This window comes from Eumetopias jubatus, unplaced genomic scaffold (genome assembly GCF_037043125.1).
Source record: "Eumetopias jubatus isolate StellerSeaLion01/CBP00866 unplaced genomic scaffold, mEumJub1_p1.0 scaffold_4, whole genome shotgun sequence".
Taxonomy (NCBI): Eukaryota; Metazoa; Chordata; class Mammalia; order Carnivora; family Otariidae; genus Eumetopias; species Eumetopias jubatus.
Genome location: NW_028274810.1, coordinates 56950094 through 56970167, shown reverse-complemented (window position 1 = coordinate 56970167; position 20074 = coordinate 56950094). Strand labels below are relative to the sequence as shown.

The window sequence follows — 20074 nt, the reverse complement described above, 5'->3', positions numbered from 1 at the left end:
TGATCCCGGGATCGAGGCCCACATGGGTCTCCTTGCTCAATGGAGTGCCTGCTTCTCCCTCTCCCTCTGCCAATCTCTCTCTCTCTCAAATAAATAAATAAAATCTTAAAAAAAAAAAAAGTCTATCTTCTCCTAAGAATATACCCAAAAGAACTGAACAGGGTCTTAAATAGATACTTATACAAAAATATTCATAGCAGAATGATCCATAATAGCCCAAACATGGAAACAACCCAAGTGTCCATCTACAGATGAATAAACAAAATGTGGTATATACATACAATGGAATACTCTTCAGCCATAAAAAGGAATGAAGTTCAAATACATGCCACAATATCAATGAACCTTGAACACATTGTTTAAAATGAAATAAGCCAGGCATAAAAGGACAAATATATAATTCCACTTATATGAAATATCTAGAATAGGCAAATTCATAGAGACAGAAAGTAGATCAGAGGTTACCAGGTACTGGGAGGTGTGGGAAATGGGGAATTATTGCTTAATGGGTACAGAGTTTCTGTTTACAGTGATGAAAAAGTTTTGGAAATAGATCATGGTGACAGTTGTACAATATTTTGAATGTCATTAATGCCACTGAACTGTATACTTAAAAAAGTTTAAAATAACAAATTTTATATTATATATATATATTTTTACCACACCAGGAGAGCTTACTTTATGTGAACTTTGTTAATATTGTAGGTTTGCAATTTATAAACTTTTGATTTTGTTAGTGGAAAATGTATTTTTGCTTGAACATATTTAAGTAACATTTAATAAGTTAAAGAAAAAATGTGGTTACTAGTAAGTACTTTCATACCTAACCTTTAACAATAGCTATCTATCTATGTTCCCTCATTAATGTCTTTGCATTGTCATTGAAGTCATACTGGCTTAGGTAACTCAAATTATCTTACAAATTTAAAATGTTATGAATGAATTAAGGAGGGAAAGGAAAACTAAGAACACTTTATACAACTCTATCAATGCACCCTTTTATGCGATCTAATCCACTTAGGAGTTTCTCCATATGAAGAATGCAAATACTAACACTGGCAAGATTAAATCATCTCCTAAAGACCTATTAACCTGGCGAAAAAAGTAAAATGACTCCATTGTCTGCAATTAGAGCACAATGATGCAAACTGTGTCCTCCTAGTCCTCCCAAAAATATATATATTCTTTTAAAAGTCAAATTACATTTTTGTGTTCATAGCTGACTTCTGTGTGGTTAATTTTAATGTGAGGCTATTAAAACCATCTGATTAGTCACATTTAAATTAAACGCCAGGGCGCCTGGGTGGCTCAGTTGGTTAAGCGACTGCCTTTGGCTCAGGTCATGATCCTGGAGTCCTGGGATTGAGTCCCGCATTGGGCTCCCTGCTCAGCAGGGAATCTGCTTCTCCCTCTGACCCTCTTTCCTCTCATGCTCTCTATCTCTCATTCTCTAATAAATAAATAAAATCTTTAAAAAATAAGTAAATAAAACACCAAAATTCCTACAAAGTGCCAGAAGTTATGCATGCAGACCCCCTGACTTCATTTGATGTAAAGACTGGTTAGTATTAATCCTAAATAACCAATATAAACATCATTCCTCAAGAAATGAATAAGATTCATACATTATATCTCCTGAAGAAAACACAGCTTTGGGATTAATCTCAAAACCAGTTTAAGATATTCTTTGTTGGGGCGCCTGGGTGGCTCAGTCGTTAAATGTCTGCCTTCGGCTCAGGTCATGATCCCAGGGTCCTGGGATAGAGCCCCGCATCGGGCTCCCTGCTCAGTGGGAAGCCTGCTTCTCCCTCTCCCACTCCCTCTGCTTGTGTTCCCTCTCTCACTGTCTTTCTCTGTCAAATAAATAAATAAAATCTTTAAAAAAAAGATACTCTTTGTTTTTTAAACATTCCTTTAATTCACTGAATAAATACCTGCCCACAGGAAAAGTGAACTAAGTGAAATCTGCCTGATTAAGGTCACAGGACAGAGCAGAGGCTACACAAATTATCAGTCTCCTCAGTTTTCCAGTTTATTTCCCCAACAAATCACACCAGGGTTAAATAAATAATAGAGCAGGCAATTTGAAAGACTTGGTATCTATAAAATGTCTACTGGTTTTTATATATTGCTGTCCTACATCTAGTGAACTATCAAGGACTTTGATCAACTTTTCCAGTACTGGTAACAGATTTAGGGTGATTACAGATTTAGTTCTTCCTTTGATCAACAGTATACATATGTCACAGGGCAAGGGAGTAGGCTATGTCTTGAACAAAACAAACTGGCAAACACAGAAGTGAACCTACAACTTGAGCCTTGCTCATGCTCTAAACTGAAAAGCCTAGTCTTTTAAAATTTTCAGTAAAATTCAAAGAATTTAAACAAGATAAAATCAGCTCATTTTTATTTTAAGCCTGCAGTTCCCAAGGAAACATTTTATTTCTGATAATAAATGGAATCTTACTATCAGAACACTTTTGGGATAGATTATAAGTTTCTCTAGGGCAGGACCTCAACAAATTATACCTGATTGGTGCTCACTAAACCCATTTTCACCGATGGCATAAAACCTACTATTTATAGTTTATCATATCAACTTTTATTTTATTCATTACTTCTCAAATGACACTAAGAAATTTAACACTTCAAGGTCCTAAAGAAAAAGCAAGCACTTTTTAAAACTACCTTTTTTAGCTTCTCATCTTCCCTGTAATTGGTACAAAGCTACACTTTTCACAAGGTATACTGCATTCAGTTCAAATCAGCCAAAATTTTCGATAGTATATGCTATGTTTAGCATACTACCAGTGCTATAGTAAAAAAACTTTTTTTCCTAAAGAAATTTATGTGTGAAAAGTAAAACCTCATGTCTAAAAGTTAAAAAATAACACAGAAACACTATATAATTCAGTGCTAAAGTGGATTATCTATATTAAATACCAAACTAATGAGATATTTTATAAATTTTACAAATTTATAAAATTCGTAATGTCTTGAAATTATGCCGCTTCTGTGAATTTCTACTGCTCATATAGTTATTAGTCCCTTAAGGAGATCTACTCTGTAATGTTAACAGGAATAAAAATGAAAGCAATTTCTTCCATGATGCATAGAATTTTTTAAAATTGTCACCGACTACCCTGACTTCCTTCCTACAGCCTTCTACACTCCATTTCGTATTTCCATTTTCCCTCTACCCATCTTCATCTTTCCGATTTGTGGCTATCTTATCTCCACTTAACAAAGGAAACTTTCTTTTCCCTTTTTTTGCAGACTCCACATCAATGGTTTTGGTACAATTAAAAACATCCAGATTGTGTGAGTGAAAAAAATTTAAATGAAATCAAAATATTCTCATATTTTTTCTGACAAAAAAATTAAATGTCTAATCAATCCATCATAACATATATATAAATATATAAGCACAAAGAATGTCTTAAAATCTTCAGAACTGCCTTATGAATTATACATACAGTAATGATACACAACAGTTACCTATAATTGAAAGACTGTATGTTACAAATATATCACTGATTTAGATTTTTGTTGAATGCACAAAAGGGCTGAATTAATTCTATGTTTTATACTATTAATTCACACTGCCATGTTCATACTTTTTAAGAACAAAAAAAAGAAGAAACTTCAAAAGTTTATTAACAAATAGATATTCATTAAAGTATTTTCAGTAAATATAGTGACATGTAAAGGTTACTTTAGTAATATGTGCATTATGCTTTATATTACTTTGGTTCAAAGAAGAAATAACTAGACCTATTTTTTTTAAGGAGGATTTTCCTGGATTTTTGTTATAAACACTGTGAAGCAAAGTATGTTTTTATAGGTCTTGAGTTCATGCACAATATGTTTCTGGGATCATAGCCCAATAGAAAAACATTGCGATTCACTGGGGAACAATATTTAATGGCAAAAAGAAAAAAAAAAAACAGGATGGAGAGAATGAGAAAGAAGAATAAACAAAAAGATGATGGACAAATGTAAAAGGTCTATGAGACATTGGAAAAAATATATTTGGGACAAAAACATTAACATAGCTTATGATATTTATATTAAAAACATTTTAATTGTTGAAAAAATAATTCTTAAAAACTAAAGTAGTCAACATCACATGTTAAGTATATTACATGACATGTAGAATAAGGCTACCCCTCTTATTTGGCTACATTTAAAAACTTATTTTTTCCCCAATCTGAGAGCAGTCTAAAGCTAATGTGGCCATACCTGTTAAAATGTCTTAGGGAAATGTGCTGCAGAAATTCAAACACTCTAATTCTGCCTTAGTATTTCTTAATGCAATAGGTTCAGTTGGAGATCTTAAAGAACGATTTGTTCTCAAAAGTTCAGGCATTTGTGTACCAGAAAGCAATCGCTGAATCAAATAAGCTCTGTAATTTGATATAAGTAAAGCTTTATATAAAGCAATGACATCACCAAAGAAAGAACCTAGTGTGAAAATATTAAGTAAATGGGTTTCAAAGACACTGAATTCTGGATATTTTAAAGAATCCCAATAATACATGAAATTCCTTGGATCCTCATTTAAAGTGAGAAATCCATTTCTAAGCATATGTGCACAAGTACCTTAGCCTCTTCATGCCTGCTTGCCTGTCCCCCAGTCAGAGAAGGCAGGATATTTGGTTAGGCATATGTTTATGAATAAAGACAGGAAAATTCCAACTTTAAAACCAAATATTTTCCTTGTTTAATTCTGGTATCTTATTGGTCCATATGCTGCCTCCTCCTCACAGTATGGTACCCTCCTCACAGTATGCTACCAAAATCTCCTGGATTTTGACTTTCTTTTAAAACATAAGGATTAACATCAAGCAGACAGAATTGAGGAGTGGAAATATTGTATGAGAAAGAAGACCAAAACTGATGATGATCTACATACATACTGACACTCTTACTGAAGACATGAGGTGCTCCATAAATGCTTACTGAAATGCTGTTTTGTGACATTTGTTGTGATAAATTCATCTCCTTCTCTAATTTAAGAATCCTCATAAGTTAACCACAATCAGTTCAGTGTAATTTAATGTAAAACATCTGGTGTCACTTTTAAATGCTAAAGGATAGCATTTCACACACTATGCCTGCCTCCACACTATCGCAGCAGGAAAAGATGAGGTTAACATAAAGAAGCAGAGAGAGGTATCAGGAGAGTTCCTGAACACATCATTTGCTTATATGGATTTGGTTGTGCCCGAGGCCAGCCCCACTCCCAGATTTTCTACAGAACGCCCAGACATTCCTTTTTTCTTTCTGGCTTAAGATAGCTGGATTTCAGTTTCTACCATTTACAATCATATTTGAGCATGAATCCTTTTTTTTTTTAATGAAAAGATAGTAGTCTTTTAGAACCACTAACTGGTAGAACATAGGTTGGGAAATGTTACTTAAGGAAACATGGCTATGATCCCTTAGATGCAGTATCTAAAAAAAAACTGAAAAAGTTATTCCCAACTGCTTTCTAAAATATTTATTTTTAATTTTTTACTTTCATTTTTATTTTTTTTGAAACAAGAAAGGAATTTATTTCAATGAGGCCAACACTGGGAAGACAGTGGACTAGCGTCTCAAAGACTGTCTCCAAAGTGCTGAAAACACTTCCAAGTTTTTATCAGGAAAATGAGGGACAAAGGTCGGTGGGTACGTGCAGCAGGGGCAGCAAAGGTCAGGTTGATCACTTTCTTGGGGGTCGGTCACGTGGGGTCTCACTGGCTTGGGGCAATCCTTATTGCTTGAGGGGGTAATTTCAGTTCCCACTGGGGGATACTCTGCCTGCAGGGTCTTTTGCCTGAGTTAAGAGATAAAGTGTGCTTTCTATATATTTAAAATACACCAGGAAAAGATCACAGAACTCAAATTTGAATGGAAAAGTAGTTCATTTTCTGGACAGAAACTAACTTACCTGCATTGAAATAAGAATGAAATCAATTAGGCTCCCAATTCCACAAAACCCTACAGTGCAAAACTTTAACAAACCTGGAAAAAAAGATAAAGTCACTTAAAATTCTGGAAGTTCTATAAATATTAACTTTTCTATTTCCCAATAAATCATTATGTATACTATACCACAAACTCTTTATATCAAGAATATAAAATTAACACCTTATTTTTTGTGTGTGATTAATCACATTTTTTTCCTTTTTTTAAGATTTTATTTATTTATTTGAGAAAGAGAGAGAACACAAGCAGGGGGAGTGGGAGAGAGAGAAGGCCTCCCGCTGAGCAGGGAGCCTGATGCAAGGCTCGATCCCCGGACCCTGAGATCATGACCTGAGCCGAAGGCAGATGCTTAACAACTGAGCCACCCGGGGGCCCCTAAAATTAACACTTTAAAAACTCAAATCTTCACCTGAAAATATGAGAAAGGTTTAAAAGACCCTCCAAATAGGGTGCCTGGGTGGCTCAGTTGGTTAAGCAACTGCCTTCAGCTCAGGTCATGATCCTGGAGTCCCGGGATTGAGTCCCGCATCGGGCTCCCTGCTCAGCAGGGAGTCTGCTTCTCCCTCTGACCTTCCCCCCTCTCATGTGCTCTCTCTCTCTCATTCTCTCTCTCAAATAAATAAATAAAATCTTTAAAAAAAATAAAAAATAAAAATAAAAAATAAAAGACCCTCCAAATAGAAAAGCCACAAAAAAAATTAATTCACATAACAAGTAAGTATTATGAACTGAAATAAAAACTCACTCTAATGTCACAAAATTTCTTAAAAGTCCTAAAGAAATAAATCTTTAAATTGCATTATGCCAGAGCTATAGAACATCTCTTAGTCCTTATTTATTTAGATTTAATACATTGTGACTGAAATTTTAATACACATTTACATTAGAAGTTCAAACAAATATTGTCAAGTCACAGAAAAAATAACCAAGATAAAACTTTTATTTTATAGTTAAATTGCAAACTTTTATTAGCAACCCAATTATCTTTATCCTATACTTATCTTAAATTTATCCTATATTTTTTAGAAAAAAGCATCTCATGTTCGTTGATTCTACACTCAAAATCAACAATTCTATGCATTATATACATCTCTGCCTTCAGTCACAACCTTGGAACTAAGGTACTGAACAGATCATTACAGAGCATAGAATCTAGGACATACACGATATAACAGAAAACCATGATGATGGAATAAAGAGACAGGTTGGGGGTGCGGGTGGGATGAGTAATCTTTCTTCTATATTTAAACTTAAATTGCCTTCCAGACATATAAAAATGGTAGGAAACAAGACTCTTCGTGAAAGGGTAGTTCTAAGTATCAACTACAAACAGATGCCAGCTAAAATCACAAGAGTGGATGAGATCACCTCCTGCACACAATTTGGAAATACACAAATAAGACTGAACTATGTAAGCACATTAGATGATTATTTTTCCCTTTTTAGTATTAGACATATTACAGAATAATGTTGTAAGTACTAAGATAACACATGTTCGAAATCACTTTAAAACTACTAAAATATAGAGATTATATAAAATTCTGCTTTCACTTTTCTCAAAATATTTGTTATGTTATCTATTATTTTATATTTGTTCTATCTGTCTCATGGAAGTCCCATTAGGGGAGGGTCTTTTATCTGGTTTATTTACTCCTGTGTCCTTAGTACCTACAACATCGCCTAACACATAGCAGATGCTCGATATTTGTAAAATGAATGGATAAGTTGTCTCAGCTTTTCTGTTTCCTAAAGACCTCTAACTTTTTAGCCATTATCTTATATAACAACTCCTTTAATTATTTTTTTCATTAGTTGCATTTTATTATAGTTGCCCAGGGAACTTGATCCACTCAACTGGTATATTCTCTCCATTCACTCATTCATTCTAGTTCTGAAATGTATCCCTCTTCACACAGCAATTTAATGTAAATTTGGAAATATCACAGAGGTTCCCTTTCTTCAATTTTCTTTTAACAAGATTAATTTTAAGAATGGTTCTGGAGCACGTGGGTAGCTTAGTTGGTTAAGCTCAGGTCATGATCTCAGGGTCGTGAGATTGAGCCCCTGTCCGGCTCAGCGCTGGGCATTGAGCCTGCTTAATATTCTCTCTCTCTCCCTCTGCTCCTTCCCCAATGCCCCTTTCCCCCTCTATTAAAAAAAAAAAAAGTTTTTTAAAAAAGTTTGTCTTTAATTACTTGCTACTCTATTTTTCCCCCCTCTGATTTACCCCCCTTCATTCTTCCCCTCCTGCTATCTTTTTTTTTCTTAACATATGTTGCATTATTTGTTTCAGAGGTACAGATCTGTGATTCAATAGTCTTCCACAATTCACAGCACTCACCATAGCACATACCCTCCCCAATGTCTATCACCCAGCCACCCCATCTCTCGCACCCCACCCCCACTCCAGCAACCCTCAGTTTGTTTCCTGACATTAAGAATTCCTCTTATCGGTGAGGTCATATGATACATGTCTTTCTCTGATTGACTTATTTCACTCAGCATAACACCCTCCAGTTCCATCCACGTAGTTGCAAATGGCAAGATGTCATTCCTTTTGATGGCTGCATAATATTCCATTGTATATATACACATCTTCTTTATCCATTCATCTGTTGATGGACATCTTGGCTCTTTCCACAGTTTGGCTATTGTGGACTTTGCTGCTACAAACATCTACTTGCTACCCCATTAAGAAAACATAACCATGTCAGAGCCTTTGCTCTTGTCATGACCCCTTCCAACAATATTCTGTAGATCTCATTTCTCACACTACTTCTTTAGAGAAGTCTCACATGTCTATCTAAAGCAGCACACAGCTTCTCCACAAAGCCCCTGGCCCTATCACATCTCCCCTATTTATTGCCTTTTTGGTGCCAATTAAAAATCTGTAACAGCCTCGTTTGTTGGTTTGTTCATTCATTCTCGGTCTTCCTCTGCCATGAAAATTCCTCAAGACAGGGTCCTTATCTTACTCAAGTCAATTCCTTGAACAGTACCTGACAGACAGTAAGAGTTTGATAAATATTTCTTGTATGACTATCAAAAAACTAGCAACAATTTAAATGTTTAACAGGGAGAAATTATCTCAGAAAATCAAGGTATACCTAGTAAGAGGAGAGAATACTATGCAGCTATTTAAAACAATGACATAAAAGTATATTTATTGGCAAAGTAATGTGGTAACACTCAAAAAGAGAACAATAATGAGTCATTAAAATCTTGATATTCTGCTGCTGAACCCCTTCTTAAGGGTGCTTCAGAAAAATGAATATAAGAGGTTCCTGTTCAGATAAAATAATAGATAAGGGCATGATATGTATGTTTGGAACTTCGGTGAGTGTCACCTACTCCTGAAGTCATACATTTAAAGAAACTACAGAACAGATCCAAGATGATACTTAAGCATTTAAGCAATCTGCAAACTGACCTACAGTGACAGACAGCAGATAAATGTTTGCTTGGGGATGAGGAGGGCCAAGAGGCAGGGATTACAAAGGGCAGGAGGAAGCTTTGGGGAGTGACATATATGGTCATTATCTTGATTATGGGGACTGTTTCATAGGTGTACACATATGTCTAACTTATCAAACGGTACATTTAAAATTTGCATGTTAAGATGAACCACGAGAGACGATGGACTCTGAGAAACAAACGGAGGGTTCTAGAGGGGAGGGGGGTGGGGGGATGGGTTAGCCTGGTGATGGGTATTAAAGAGGGCACGTTCTGCGTGGAGCACTGGGTGTTATGCGCAAACAATGAATCATGGAACACTACATTGAAACTAATGATGTAATGTATGGTCATTAACATAACAATAATAAAAATATGCATGTTAATGTATATCATTTGTACCTCAATAAAGCTGCTTAAAAAATTAAGGAACTAGTTATTTTTTTTAATTTAAAGATTTTTATTTATTTATTTGACAGAGAGACAGTGAGAGAGGGAACACAAGCAGAGGGAGTGGGAGAGGGAGAAGCAGGCCTCCCGCTGAGCCGGGAGCCCGATGCGGGGCTCGATCCCGGGACCCTGGGACCATGACCTGAGCCAAAGGCAGACGCTTAACAACTGAGCCACCCAGGTGCCCCGGAACTAAGCTGATTATTAAAAAAAAATTTGAGGGTGCCTGGGTGGCTCAGTTGGTTCAGCGACTGCCTTCGGCTCAGGTCATGACCCTGGAGTCCCGGGATCGAGTCTCGCAGCGGGCTCCCTGCTTAGCAGGGAGTCTGCTTCTCCCTTTGACCCTACCCCCTCTTGTGCTCTCGCTCTCTCTCTCAAATAAATAAAATAAAATCTTGAAAAAAAATTCAAAGTTTAAAATCATTACAGTGATTTACATCCTGTTTCACTCTGAACCTATAGTATTAACTATGGTCCACCTATTTCTGCAAATGTAACACAAAGGATAAGTTTACTAATGGAAGTTGCCAATACTGCTATCTTAAACTTGTTATAGCTTTCAAAATATAAAAATATTTTATGAAAATAAGATAGGAAGGACACTAAGGGTTAAAGGAGATAACGAGAAAAAGTAAAAACTTAGAATAGTACATGGCACATGGCAAACATTTGAAATGTTAGCCCAGTCATTATGTCTCCTACCACTGTTTCACCTATTCCCACAATTATTATTCACTGAGAAATGTAGACAGCATAAATCACATTCTTTAAATAGTAGGATCATCTAACCTAATCTCTTATCTTGCAAATTCCTTCTGCCTGGGTTACTCCCAAACTACCTGAAGATCCCTTCCAATGTGCAGTGTTCTTGTAGTCTCCTCAGCCATGTCTACACTTCCATGTGTTACACTATTCTCTTCCTTGACTCCTCCTCTGCACTCCCCATGCCGTTCCCAATCATCTAGCTAACCTCTAAGAGTTGTTTAAAACTCCTAGAAAGTCTTCTCTAATGTCCTCAGGATGAATTTAATAATATTCCTTGATGCTCCCCAGCCCTGCCCTTAACTTTCAGCATTGCACATATCCCACGATACGGCTTATATATTTTTATTTATCTGTCTTCCCCTTCCCTTCCATGAGCAACTGGAAGTCACTGTTGGATCATTCCCATGCCTAGTCAATATGACTACTGAAGGAACAAACCCTATCAAGAATAAATTATCTTATTTGCAAACAATGATCAACTTGAACAACACAAAGTGGCATACATTCTAAAGCATTTATTAAAACAAATACAAACCATTACTCTTATAGATTTCATTATTTTGAGCATCATACCAGTTTTTAAAAAAGTGAGGTTATTTGTGAACTACCAAAAGTAGACTGACATTTTTTTTCCAAATAAAAAAGTGTCTCTTGGTACAGACACTATTTACTAACTTCTTATGTGAAAAGAAGTATCAGTTTTAGATCTTAAAATCTGTTTTAAAATTCCAAATAAAAGTGTTTCTACTAAAGAACGATCCATTTTTATCCTGAACCATTACTATTATAGATATATTCTTTCAAAAAGATTATGCTGCCAGATGACATTAATAATAAAGCTCATGTTTTGAGTGTACTTTATACTTTAGTAACCTAAACTTTACATTTTAAAAACATGAATTCAATCAAAGGATTTATATGGGTATAAAATAAAAAGAACAGAGATTAATTTGGGGTATTTAAAAAAATTCTGTTTTTTTTTATTACAGGCTGAGTCTTGCAAATACTGCTGTCTGCATAACTGTTTTAGAGAATGTAGATTATTGCATATTGAAGTTGCTATTTCCCAAACCACAGGTGTTCTAGAATGATTTGGTAATTAGCTACCACTCTTCTTTTTGTACCTGTACCTATAAAGGAGAGCTTTCAAAGCTTAGAACAGTTTAACCTATATATCCCTTTATTTGTCCCATGATCTGTGGATATTATATACCAGTCCAAACTGGTAACTTCAAACTAAAAAAAAAAAACAAACAAAAAAGGAATAATATAACCAAAGATTTTTTAAGATTTGGGCTTAAAAACACTTTGTTATTCTCATAATAAGAAAGTATTTACATTTTAAAAGGAATACCACTCTGAAAAGAGTATCTCTCCCCTGTTAACTGCTCCAAAAGAGCTATTACCTTTGGGAAGCCATAATCTTTTAATGCTACAGTTGGGCAAAACAAAATATGCTAGTTATTGCATATGAAAAAAAATCACAGATGTTAACACAGTTAAGAATACAAAGAGAGAATATTATTAGAAAAATAAGCTTTCATTAAAAAAAAGTTTCTAGTTAATGTAGCGCTTGCATACTGAGGAATAAATCAATTAAAGGAAATAAAGCTATATATAAATCATAGTCATGGGCTAAAAAGGAATTTGAAATATCTGAAAAGAAAATTTTGGGGGTGGCTGGGTGGCTCAGTCGGTTAAGCATCTAACTCTTGATTTCAGCTCAGGTCTTCATCTCAGGGCATGAGTTCAAGCCCCTAATTAAAAATAAAAAATTTTGGGGGCACCTGGGTGGCTCAGTCGTTAAGTGTCTGCCTTTGGCTCAGGTCATGATCCCGGGGTCCTGGGATCGAGCCCCGTGTCCAGCTCCCTGCTCGGCGGGAAGCCTGCTTCTCCCTCTCCCACTCCCCCTGCTTGTGTTCTCTCTCTCGCTGTGTCTCTCTCTGTCAAATAAATAAATAGAAAATCTTAAAAAATAATAATAATAAATAAAAATTTTTAAATTAAAAAAAATTTTTTTAACTTTCTTAAAGGAATTTTTAGATCTTATCAAATTTTATTCAGTTTCACCTCCAACACATTTCCCTTATTTAATCCTGAAGTAAAATTTATATAATGAAATATCACATTCAACACTAAACTACTTAGAAAAAGCAAGTTTCATATTGCATGATTTATATTATTTATTCTGTTCTTATAAAATTCCAATGGTCATAAAGAGTTTAGGGAAGAATTTAAAAAGCTACCACTGCTTTTCATAACCATGAAGATTAAATAAGATTATAAGAAAAACAGGATCGCCTGGGTGGCTCAGTCAGTTAAGCATCTGCCTTTAGCTCGGGTCATGATCCCAGGGTCCTAGGATGGAGCCCCACATTGGGCTCCCTACTCAGTGGGGAGTCTGCTTTTTCCCTCTGCCTCCCCCCTCTGCTCATGCTCTCTCTCCTCATGCTCTCTCTCTCTCTCTCAAATAAATAAAATCTTAAAAAAAAAAAAAGAATGTTAGGCTCCATCTATAACTATTTCCATTCCAGTCAACATTGTAGTAAGGGTAGTACTACAATGATAATCATTTTAATCAAAAATACCAAAATTCTTTAACCCTGAATTCTTAGTAAAAATTAAAATTTAATTTAAAAGCATTTAAAATTGTAAAACTTAAAAACATTGTAACTTTACATATTAGATCAGTTAATAAAACATAACAAAATCCTAAATATTAAGACAGCTTAAATGCAAGATACAATCAAAATATTTGAATGCTTAAAAGAAATAAGAGGATTTTCAGTTAAAGATCATGACTTTGACATGCCTACTTAGCTCCTCTCACTCCAAGACCCCACTAAAAGATGGTAGGGAATTTTTAAAGTCCACAAACCCAATAGAACAAAGAGAATAAAAGATAAGACAATAGCAACAAAAACTCAGAAGCTGGAAAGCAGACAAATGAGAAGTGACAGACTTAACAATCTTGAGAAAGTTGTATCTTAGGCCAACAGTAAAAATATTTGCTGAACTAACAAACATCCAAAGGTGGTTGGGATAATACAGTAAGTTATTGGGATGCCTGGGTGGCTCAGTCAGTTAAGCATCTGCCTTTGGCTCAGGTCATGATCCCAGGGTCCTGGGATCAAGTCCTGAATCAGGCTCCTTGCGCAGTCTGCTTCTCCCTCTGTCTGCCACTCCCCCTGCTTTGTGCTCTCTGTCTTTCTCTCTGACAAATAAATGAAATCTTTTAAAAAAAATACAGTAACTTATTTAACGATAAAAACAAAACAAAAGAAAACTTTACACTGTAGCATAATGCTGAATGTTAAAAATTGCACTTGCAGGGGCGCCTGGGTGGCTCAGTCGTTAAGCATCTGCCTTCGGCTCAGGTCATGATCCCAGGGTCCTGGGATCGAGCCCCGCGTCGGGCTCCCTGCTCCGCCCTCTCCCACTCCCCCTGCTTGTGTTCCCTCTCTCACTGTGTCTCTGTCAAATAAATAAAATCTTTAAAAAAAAAAATTGCACAAGTTTATAGAATCTCAGCCTCCAAGGGAAAGGTTCTCTTTGACTTAAGCTCATAATAGATTGGAGTAGCGGTGGCCAGAGAAAAGCAGCTCGTGGCAGGAAACAAACATTCACTAACCAGAGCCACTACACAGAGCTTTGTTACCCAGAGCTTTACTTTGCAGGAAGAAAAATTCACAATATACATGCCGACATATTATTATGTGCTGCAGTAAGAACAAACACATTAACTTACATATATGACGTGACAGCTCATCTGACACACATCCCAAGAAGCCAAAAAGTCACTCATTAAGCCAAATATATAAAACAGATTTACTATTCCAAATCATCACAGAATAAACTGTTCTAAAGAATAGTATTTCCCCTTTCCTCCTAACCTTTTAAAAACTTACTAAAAGTTAGAAATCTTTCCAACATATACACATAAGTCTGTCTTTGTAAAGAGAACACGGAGAAAATATGAGGATAAAGGCAGAAGCCTTCAGGTGTATTCTTACCAACACCACAACATTTTACTTTCTCATTATGAATCTGGTTTCTCTGTCTTAACAGCCATCCATCCATCCATCCATCCAGCCAGCCAGCCAGCCAGCCATCATCTAAAAAGAGAGTTAGACTAAAGGATTGCTCTTTTAGCAACTCCAAGGCCTTCTGTGCAGATCACATGGCTTTCTGCTGTAGGGAAAGGTATGGCTGCTCTAACACATGGTAGGAAAGTGAGCTGCGCCGTCACTCAGGCCAGGACCACAGATGGCATCAATCTCCTTCCACCTTTCTCTGCCACCAGTCCTTCTCTGTTCTCAGCCATTTCCCTCAATTCCTCCAATAGCATCTTCCTGAAATATGAGTCTGACCATGACTCTTCTCTGCTTAAAAACTTTTATGGCTTCTGATGTTTAAAGGGTAAAGTCCAAACTCCATAACAAGACACTCAAAGCCCTTTATAATCTGCCCACAGACTACCTCTACAGTCATTTTTCATCTCCTGCCATTATTGTTCCTACAACAAAAGCTCAACTATCCACCATTCTCTCAGCATGCACACATGCTGTCACACCCAGTGCCTTTGCACATGCTGTTCTGTGTAATGCCCTCAATCTCTGTAATCTGTTCATCCTTCAAAACCTAGTTCAAATGTCACCTCATCTAAGAAGTCCTCCTTCACACCCCAAGGCTGACTAAATCAGTCCCTCTTCTGTGCTCTCATAGCACTTTGTCATGGTTCTGTAATAGCTGTATCATAAATGGACCAACCAACATATTTATTTCCTTTTTAACCAATATAAACTATGATCTTCATCATTTCCAGAGCACTTAGTTACTTACTTAACAGATAGTAAATGTAGAATAAATGTCTATTAACTGAACAAATCTGTGAGTTCCAGGTAAGGCTGTCAGAAACATACTTCCTACTAACACCACAGTAAAGATTCCTCTTTGATCTCTGGTGGGTAGCAACATGGAAAGAATAAGATTAGCCTTGCTAGCTGGAAACCAGAGCATTCAGAAACTTTAAAATTTGCTCAGTAAAGGGCTAATATAGAAGCAGAGTACTACAGTAAATAAAGCATGATCTCTTGAGCCAGAAAATTTGGGTTCAAATTCAGGTCACTAGCAGAGTGTCCTTGGGTAAATCTCTTAATCTCATGACAATTTCCCTATCCATAAAACAAGGATGATAACGACAAATATGTCACAGAATAAAACAAGGCCTCTAGGGTCAGTAAATCCCTTAACCTCTCTGGTGACAATTTCCCTACCTGGTAAAGAAGATTTAAAGAGGATGATAAAGTCAGAGAGCTGTAAGGCTTAACTAAGGGCAGGCATATAAAAGTATTGTTTAAACGAAAGCTATCATCAAATGTAAATGGTTTTCACAAGCATTAGTAACTATGGTAAATGGGAAGATTACAGCTAGAAGGAACGTGTGTGGGGGGATGCTAAGGTTAATAGAAGTCAGGCTCCACACCAGCTCATGCCGGTTGCCATAGTTCCAACCCAAGCTTCTCCTGAAAGAAAGTTTCTATTCCCAAGGGAACACTGACAGAGGTTCAGGTAGAAGGCAAATATTCTTAGAAGGATAGAAAAGATACGCATTTATTCATAAAATATTTATTAAATGTCCACCATGTTCCCGGTACTAACAATGACAACTCAAGCCTACTGTCCTAAGGAAGTGCCTTTACTATTTTGCGTGTGTTTTCATAAAGATGAAAATACAGGAAAAGTCAATATTCCTTACCCAAGCTGAACTGTAGAGCTAACAGCTAGCTCTATATTCACAAAAGAACATTAGCTATTCAACTCCATTACATGGAACTTCTAACTATTAATAGTATGCAAAGATTTAATCTATAAAAATTGGTATATTTAGGGGTGCCTGGGTGGCTCAGTCGCTTGGGTGTCCAACTCTTGATTTCGGCTTAGGTCATGATGTCAGGGGTCCTGGGATTGAGCCCCACATTGGGCTCTGTGCTCAGCATGGAGTCTGCTTGTCCCTCTCCCTCTGCTCCTCCCCCTGCTTGTGCTCTCTCTCTCAAATAAATAAATAAAATCTCTAAAAAAATAAAACGGAAAGAACAGGTATATTTACCTGAAATACAAGTTTCACAAGGATTTTTTCTTGATGAAACATACTCACCCAAGGCAGGGTATCCAAGGTAAAATCGATCTGCTCCCAACCATCCAAGGAAAAGAGACAGCGCAACTGCCACTTTGTATGAATAGCCATTTCTGTACAAAATTAGAACCTGAGTGTTATATACATGTATTCCCAACATGTAAACATTTTAGGAAACAAAAGTGTTAATTATCACTTATTTGTTAATTTGTTCATTCATCCATTCATTCGTTTAATTAATGCCTTTTGGGTAGCTACTGCATGCCAGGCACTATTCTAGGCTATCGGGATATATTAATGAACAAAAGAAACAAAGATCCCTGCCCCTAAAGAGCTTTCAATCTATAGGCAACAAGCAATAAAAATAAGCATTTTAAAAGTAAATCATATATTATGTTAGAAAGTCATACATGGGGGCACTCGGATGGCTCAGTCAGTTAAGTGGCTGCCTTCGGCTCAGGTCATGATCTCAGCGTCCTGGGATCGAGTCCCTGGGATTGAGTCTGCATTAGCTCTCTGCTCAGCAGGGAGTCCCCTTCTCCCTCTCCCTTTGCTCCTCTGCTCCCCTCCTCCCGCCCATGCTCTCTCTTTCTCAAATAAATAATCTTTAAAAAAAAAAAGTCATAAATGCTATTAAAAAAAGTGGAGCAGGTCATTTAGGGAATTCAGAATGCCCGGGGTACAGAGAAGGGTGATCTAAGATACAAATAGGGTAATAAGAGTAGGTGTCATTGAGAAAGTGATATATAAGCAAAGACCTGAGGGAGGTGAATTAGTTAGCATGCCACACCTCTAAGGGAGGAACATCCCAGGCAAAAGAACTGCTGTGGCGAGCGCAGCACACCTGACATGTTTGAGGTCTATAAAGGCGGCCCGTATAGCAGGCATGGAATTAGAGAACATAAGAATATAGTAGGAGCTGTCAGAGAGATGACAAGGGGCAAAGAGGGCAAATCATGCTCGGCCTTGAATACCACTGTAAAGACTCTGTACTCTGAAGGATACGGGAGACTACTCCAGGATTTTAAGTAGATGTGTGATATGATCTGATTTAGATTTTAAAATAACTCTAGCTGCTCTGCTGAAAATAGACTATAGGGGAGTACTTGTGAGCTACTGTCACAGTAACATTGTATAACAAACCACCCTAAACCTCAGTGGCTTACAACAATAAGCAATTACCTCATACTCGTAGACTGCAATTGCTTGTGGTTTGGTTGATCTAGGGTGGGTTCAGCCAGGAGATACTGCTTCAGGCTAAAGTTTGGGTCAGTCTGAATCCAGGCTACTTATTTAGTTCAAATCAGTTCCTCTTAAGTTTTTCTAGGGCCCAGCTGAAGGTGTAGCATTTACCTGAGACAAGTTCTTTTCAGAACATATCACCAAGATTCAAGAAGAGAGCTAAACCTCACAAACACGTTTAAGCCCCTGCTTGTTTCATACCTGCTAGCATTACATAGAACAAATACAATTATGTGGTCAAGCCCCAAATCAACAGAGTAGAAAGTATACACCACCCAGTTAATAGTGATTGAGAGGGAGGAATTTGTTTAACAAATGCAAGCTACCACAAGGACAAAGGAGTCTGAAGGTTCTTGCCATAATCCGATGAAAATTAATAGTGGCTTGACCTGGAGTCAGAGCAAAAGAAACACTGAGAAGTAATCAGATTCCGGAAATATTGTGAAGTATAACAACTGGATTTCCTGATGTATTCAATTTAGGGAATGAAAAAAGAAAGGAATACGAATAAAGCTAAAGATTTTGTCCTATGTAACTAGAGAGATGAAGCTAGCATTAACTGAGTTGGGGAAGGCTGAGGGTAGTCTAGTCCCGGAAGGGTGTTAAGGATTTCATGCTGGACATGTGAGCTTGAGAGTTATCAGATATCTAAGTGGAGTTGTTCAAAAGACAGCTGGATTTACAAGTCTAGAGTTAGGGAGAGAAGTCTGGGCTGGAGATATAAATTAGGAAGTTGCAAGCATGTAGTATTTTATTTTTTATTTTATTTTTTTTAAAGATTTTATTTATTTATTTGAGAGAGAGAGAATGAGAGATAGAGAGCATGAGAGGGAAGAGGGTCAGAAGGAGAAGCAGACTCCCTGCTGAGCAGGGAGCCCGATGTGGGACTCGATCCCAGGACTCCAGGATCATGACCTGAGCCGAAGGCAGTCGCTTAACCGACTGAGCCACCCAGGCGCCCTGTAGGAAGTATTTTAAACCAGGACATTTCCCTGTCAAAAAGAGAGAGAGAGAGAGAGATTCACAGACTAAGCCTTGAGATACTCCAGTATTAAGCAATCAAGAAGAGAAAAAACTGAGAAAGAGCTAACAGTGAGGAAGATGTAAAACTAGAAGACTGTGGTATACTGCAAGTCAAGGGAAGACAGTACAGTGTATTAAGGAGAACAGAGTGATCAATTGTGCCACATGTGACTGACAGATTACTTAAGTAATGGCTGAGAATTTACCACTAAATTTAATCAAAAGGAGTTCATTAATGACCTCAGCAAGGGCAATTCTGGTGATGTGGTACAGGAAAAAGACCAAACAGAGCAGGCTTAAGAAAGCCTGGAATGAAAAAAATTGAAATAGCAGGAGGGGAAGAATGAAGCGGGGGAAATCGGAGGGGGAGACCAACCATGAGAGACGATAGACTCTGAAAAACAAACTGAGGGTTCTGGTGGGGAGGGGTTGGGGGGAGGGGTTAGCCTGGTGATGGGTATTAAAGAGGGCACATTCTGCGTAGAGCACTGGGTGTTATGCACAAACAATGAATCATGGAACACTATATCCAAAACTAATGATGTAATGTATGGTGATTCACATAACAATAAAAAATTAAAAAGAAAATTGAAGAACAGGAGTATTAGACAACTCTTTGAAGGAGTTCTGCTTCAAAAGGGAAGGAAAGAAACAGAGAGGTAGCTGGAGTTTTCACTTTAAAGTCAAATCTGATTATGTCAGTCTTACAATCCTGTTTTATTTTTGCATTTCACTCACAATTAGGACATTTGGGGGGAGTTGGGAGAGATGGTAGATGGACCAGAGATCCTGTTTATGCATCTAATATTGAAAGTCAGATTTTTTGCTGAGGGCAGTGGTGTCCCATCTACCCTGGAATGGGGCACAAGACTAGAAATAGAGAAATAAATCAGTAGGCTTTGTAGAAACTCCAGGTATAACCTACTGGGCAGTAGCAGTAGGACAGAAATGTAAACAAAATTGGGAAATACTAAGAAGGCAGAAGTAACTACGCTAAATGTGGGAAATGGGGGAAAAGGAGAAGTCAAGAAT

General features: G+C 37.0%; 1 protein-coding gene across 1 annotated transcript in view; it reads right to left on the bottom strand.

The window, feature by feature from the left end:
• TM2D1 (TM2 domain containing 1) overlaps positions 1–20074 on the bottom strand; it is a 46749-nt gene that overhangs the window by 9126 nt on the left and 17549 nt on the right. The window contains exons 4-5 of the mRNA XM_028106809.2: positions 16799–16890; positions 5936–6009 (exon numbers count right to left, since the gene is read on the bottom strand). Of these exons, the coding sequence (XP_027962610.1) occupies positions 5936–6009; positions 16799–16890 (166 nt within the window). The remainder of the gene's footprint in view (positions 1–5935; positions 6010–16798; positions 16891–20074) is intronic.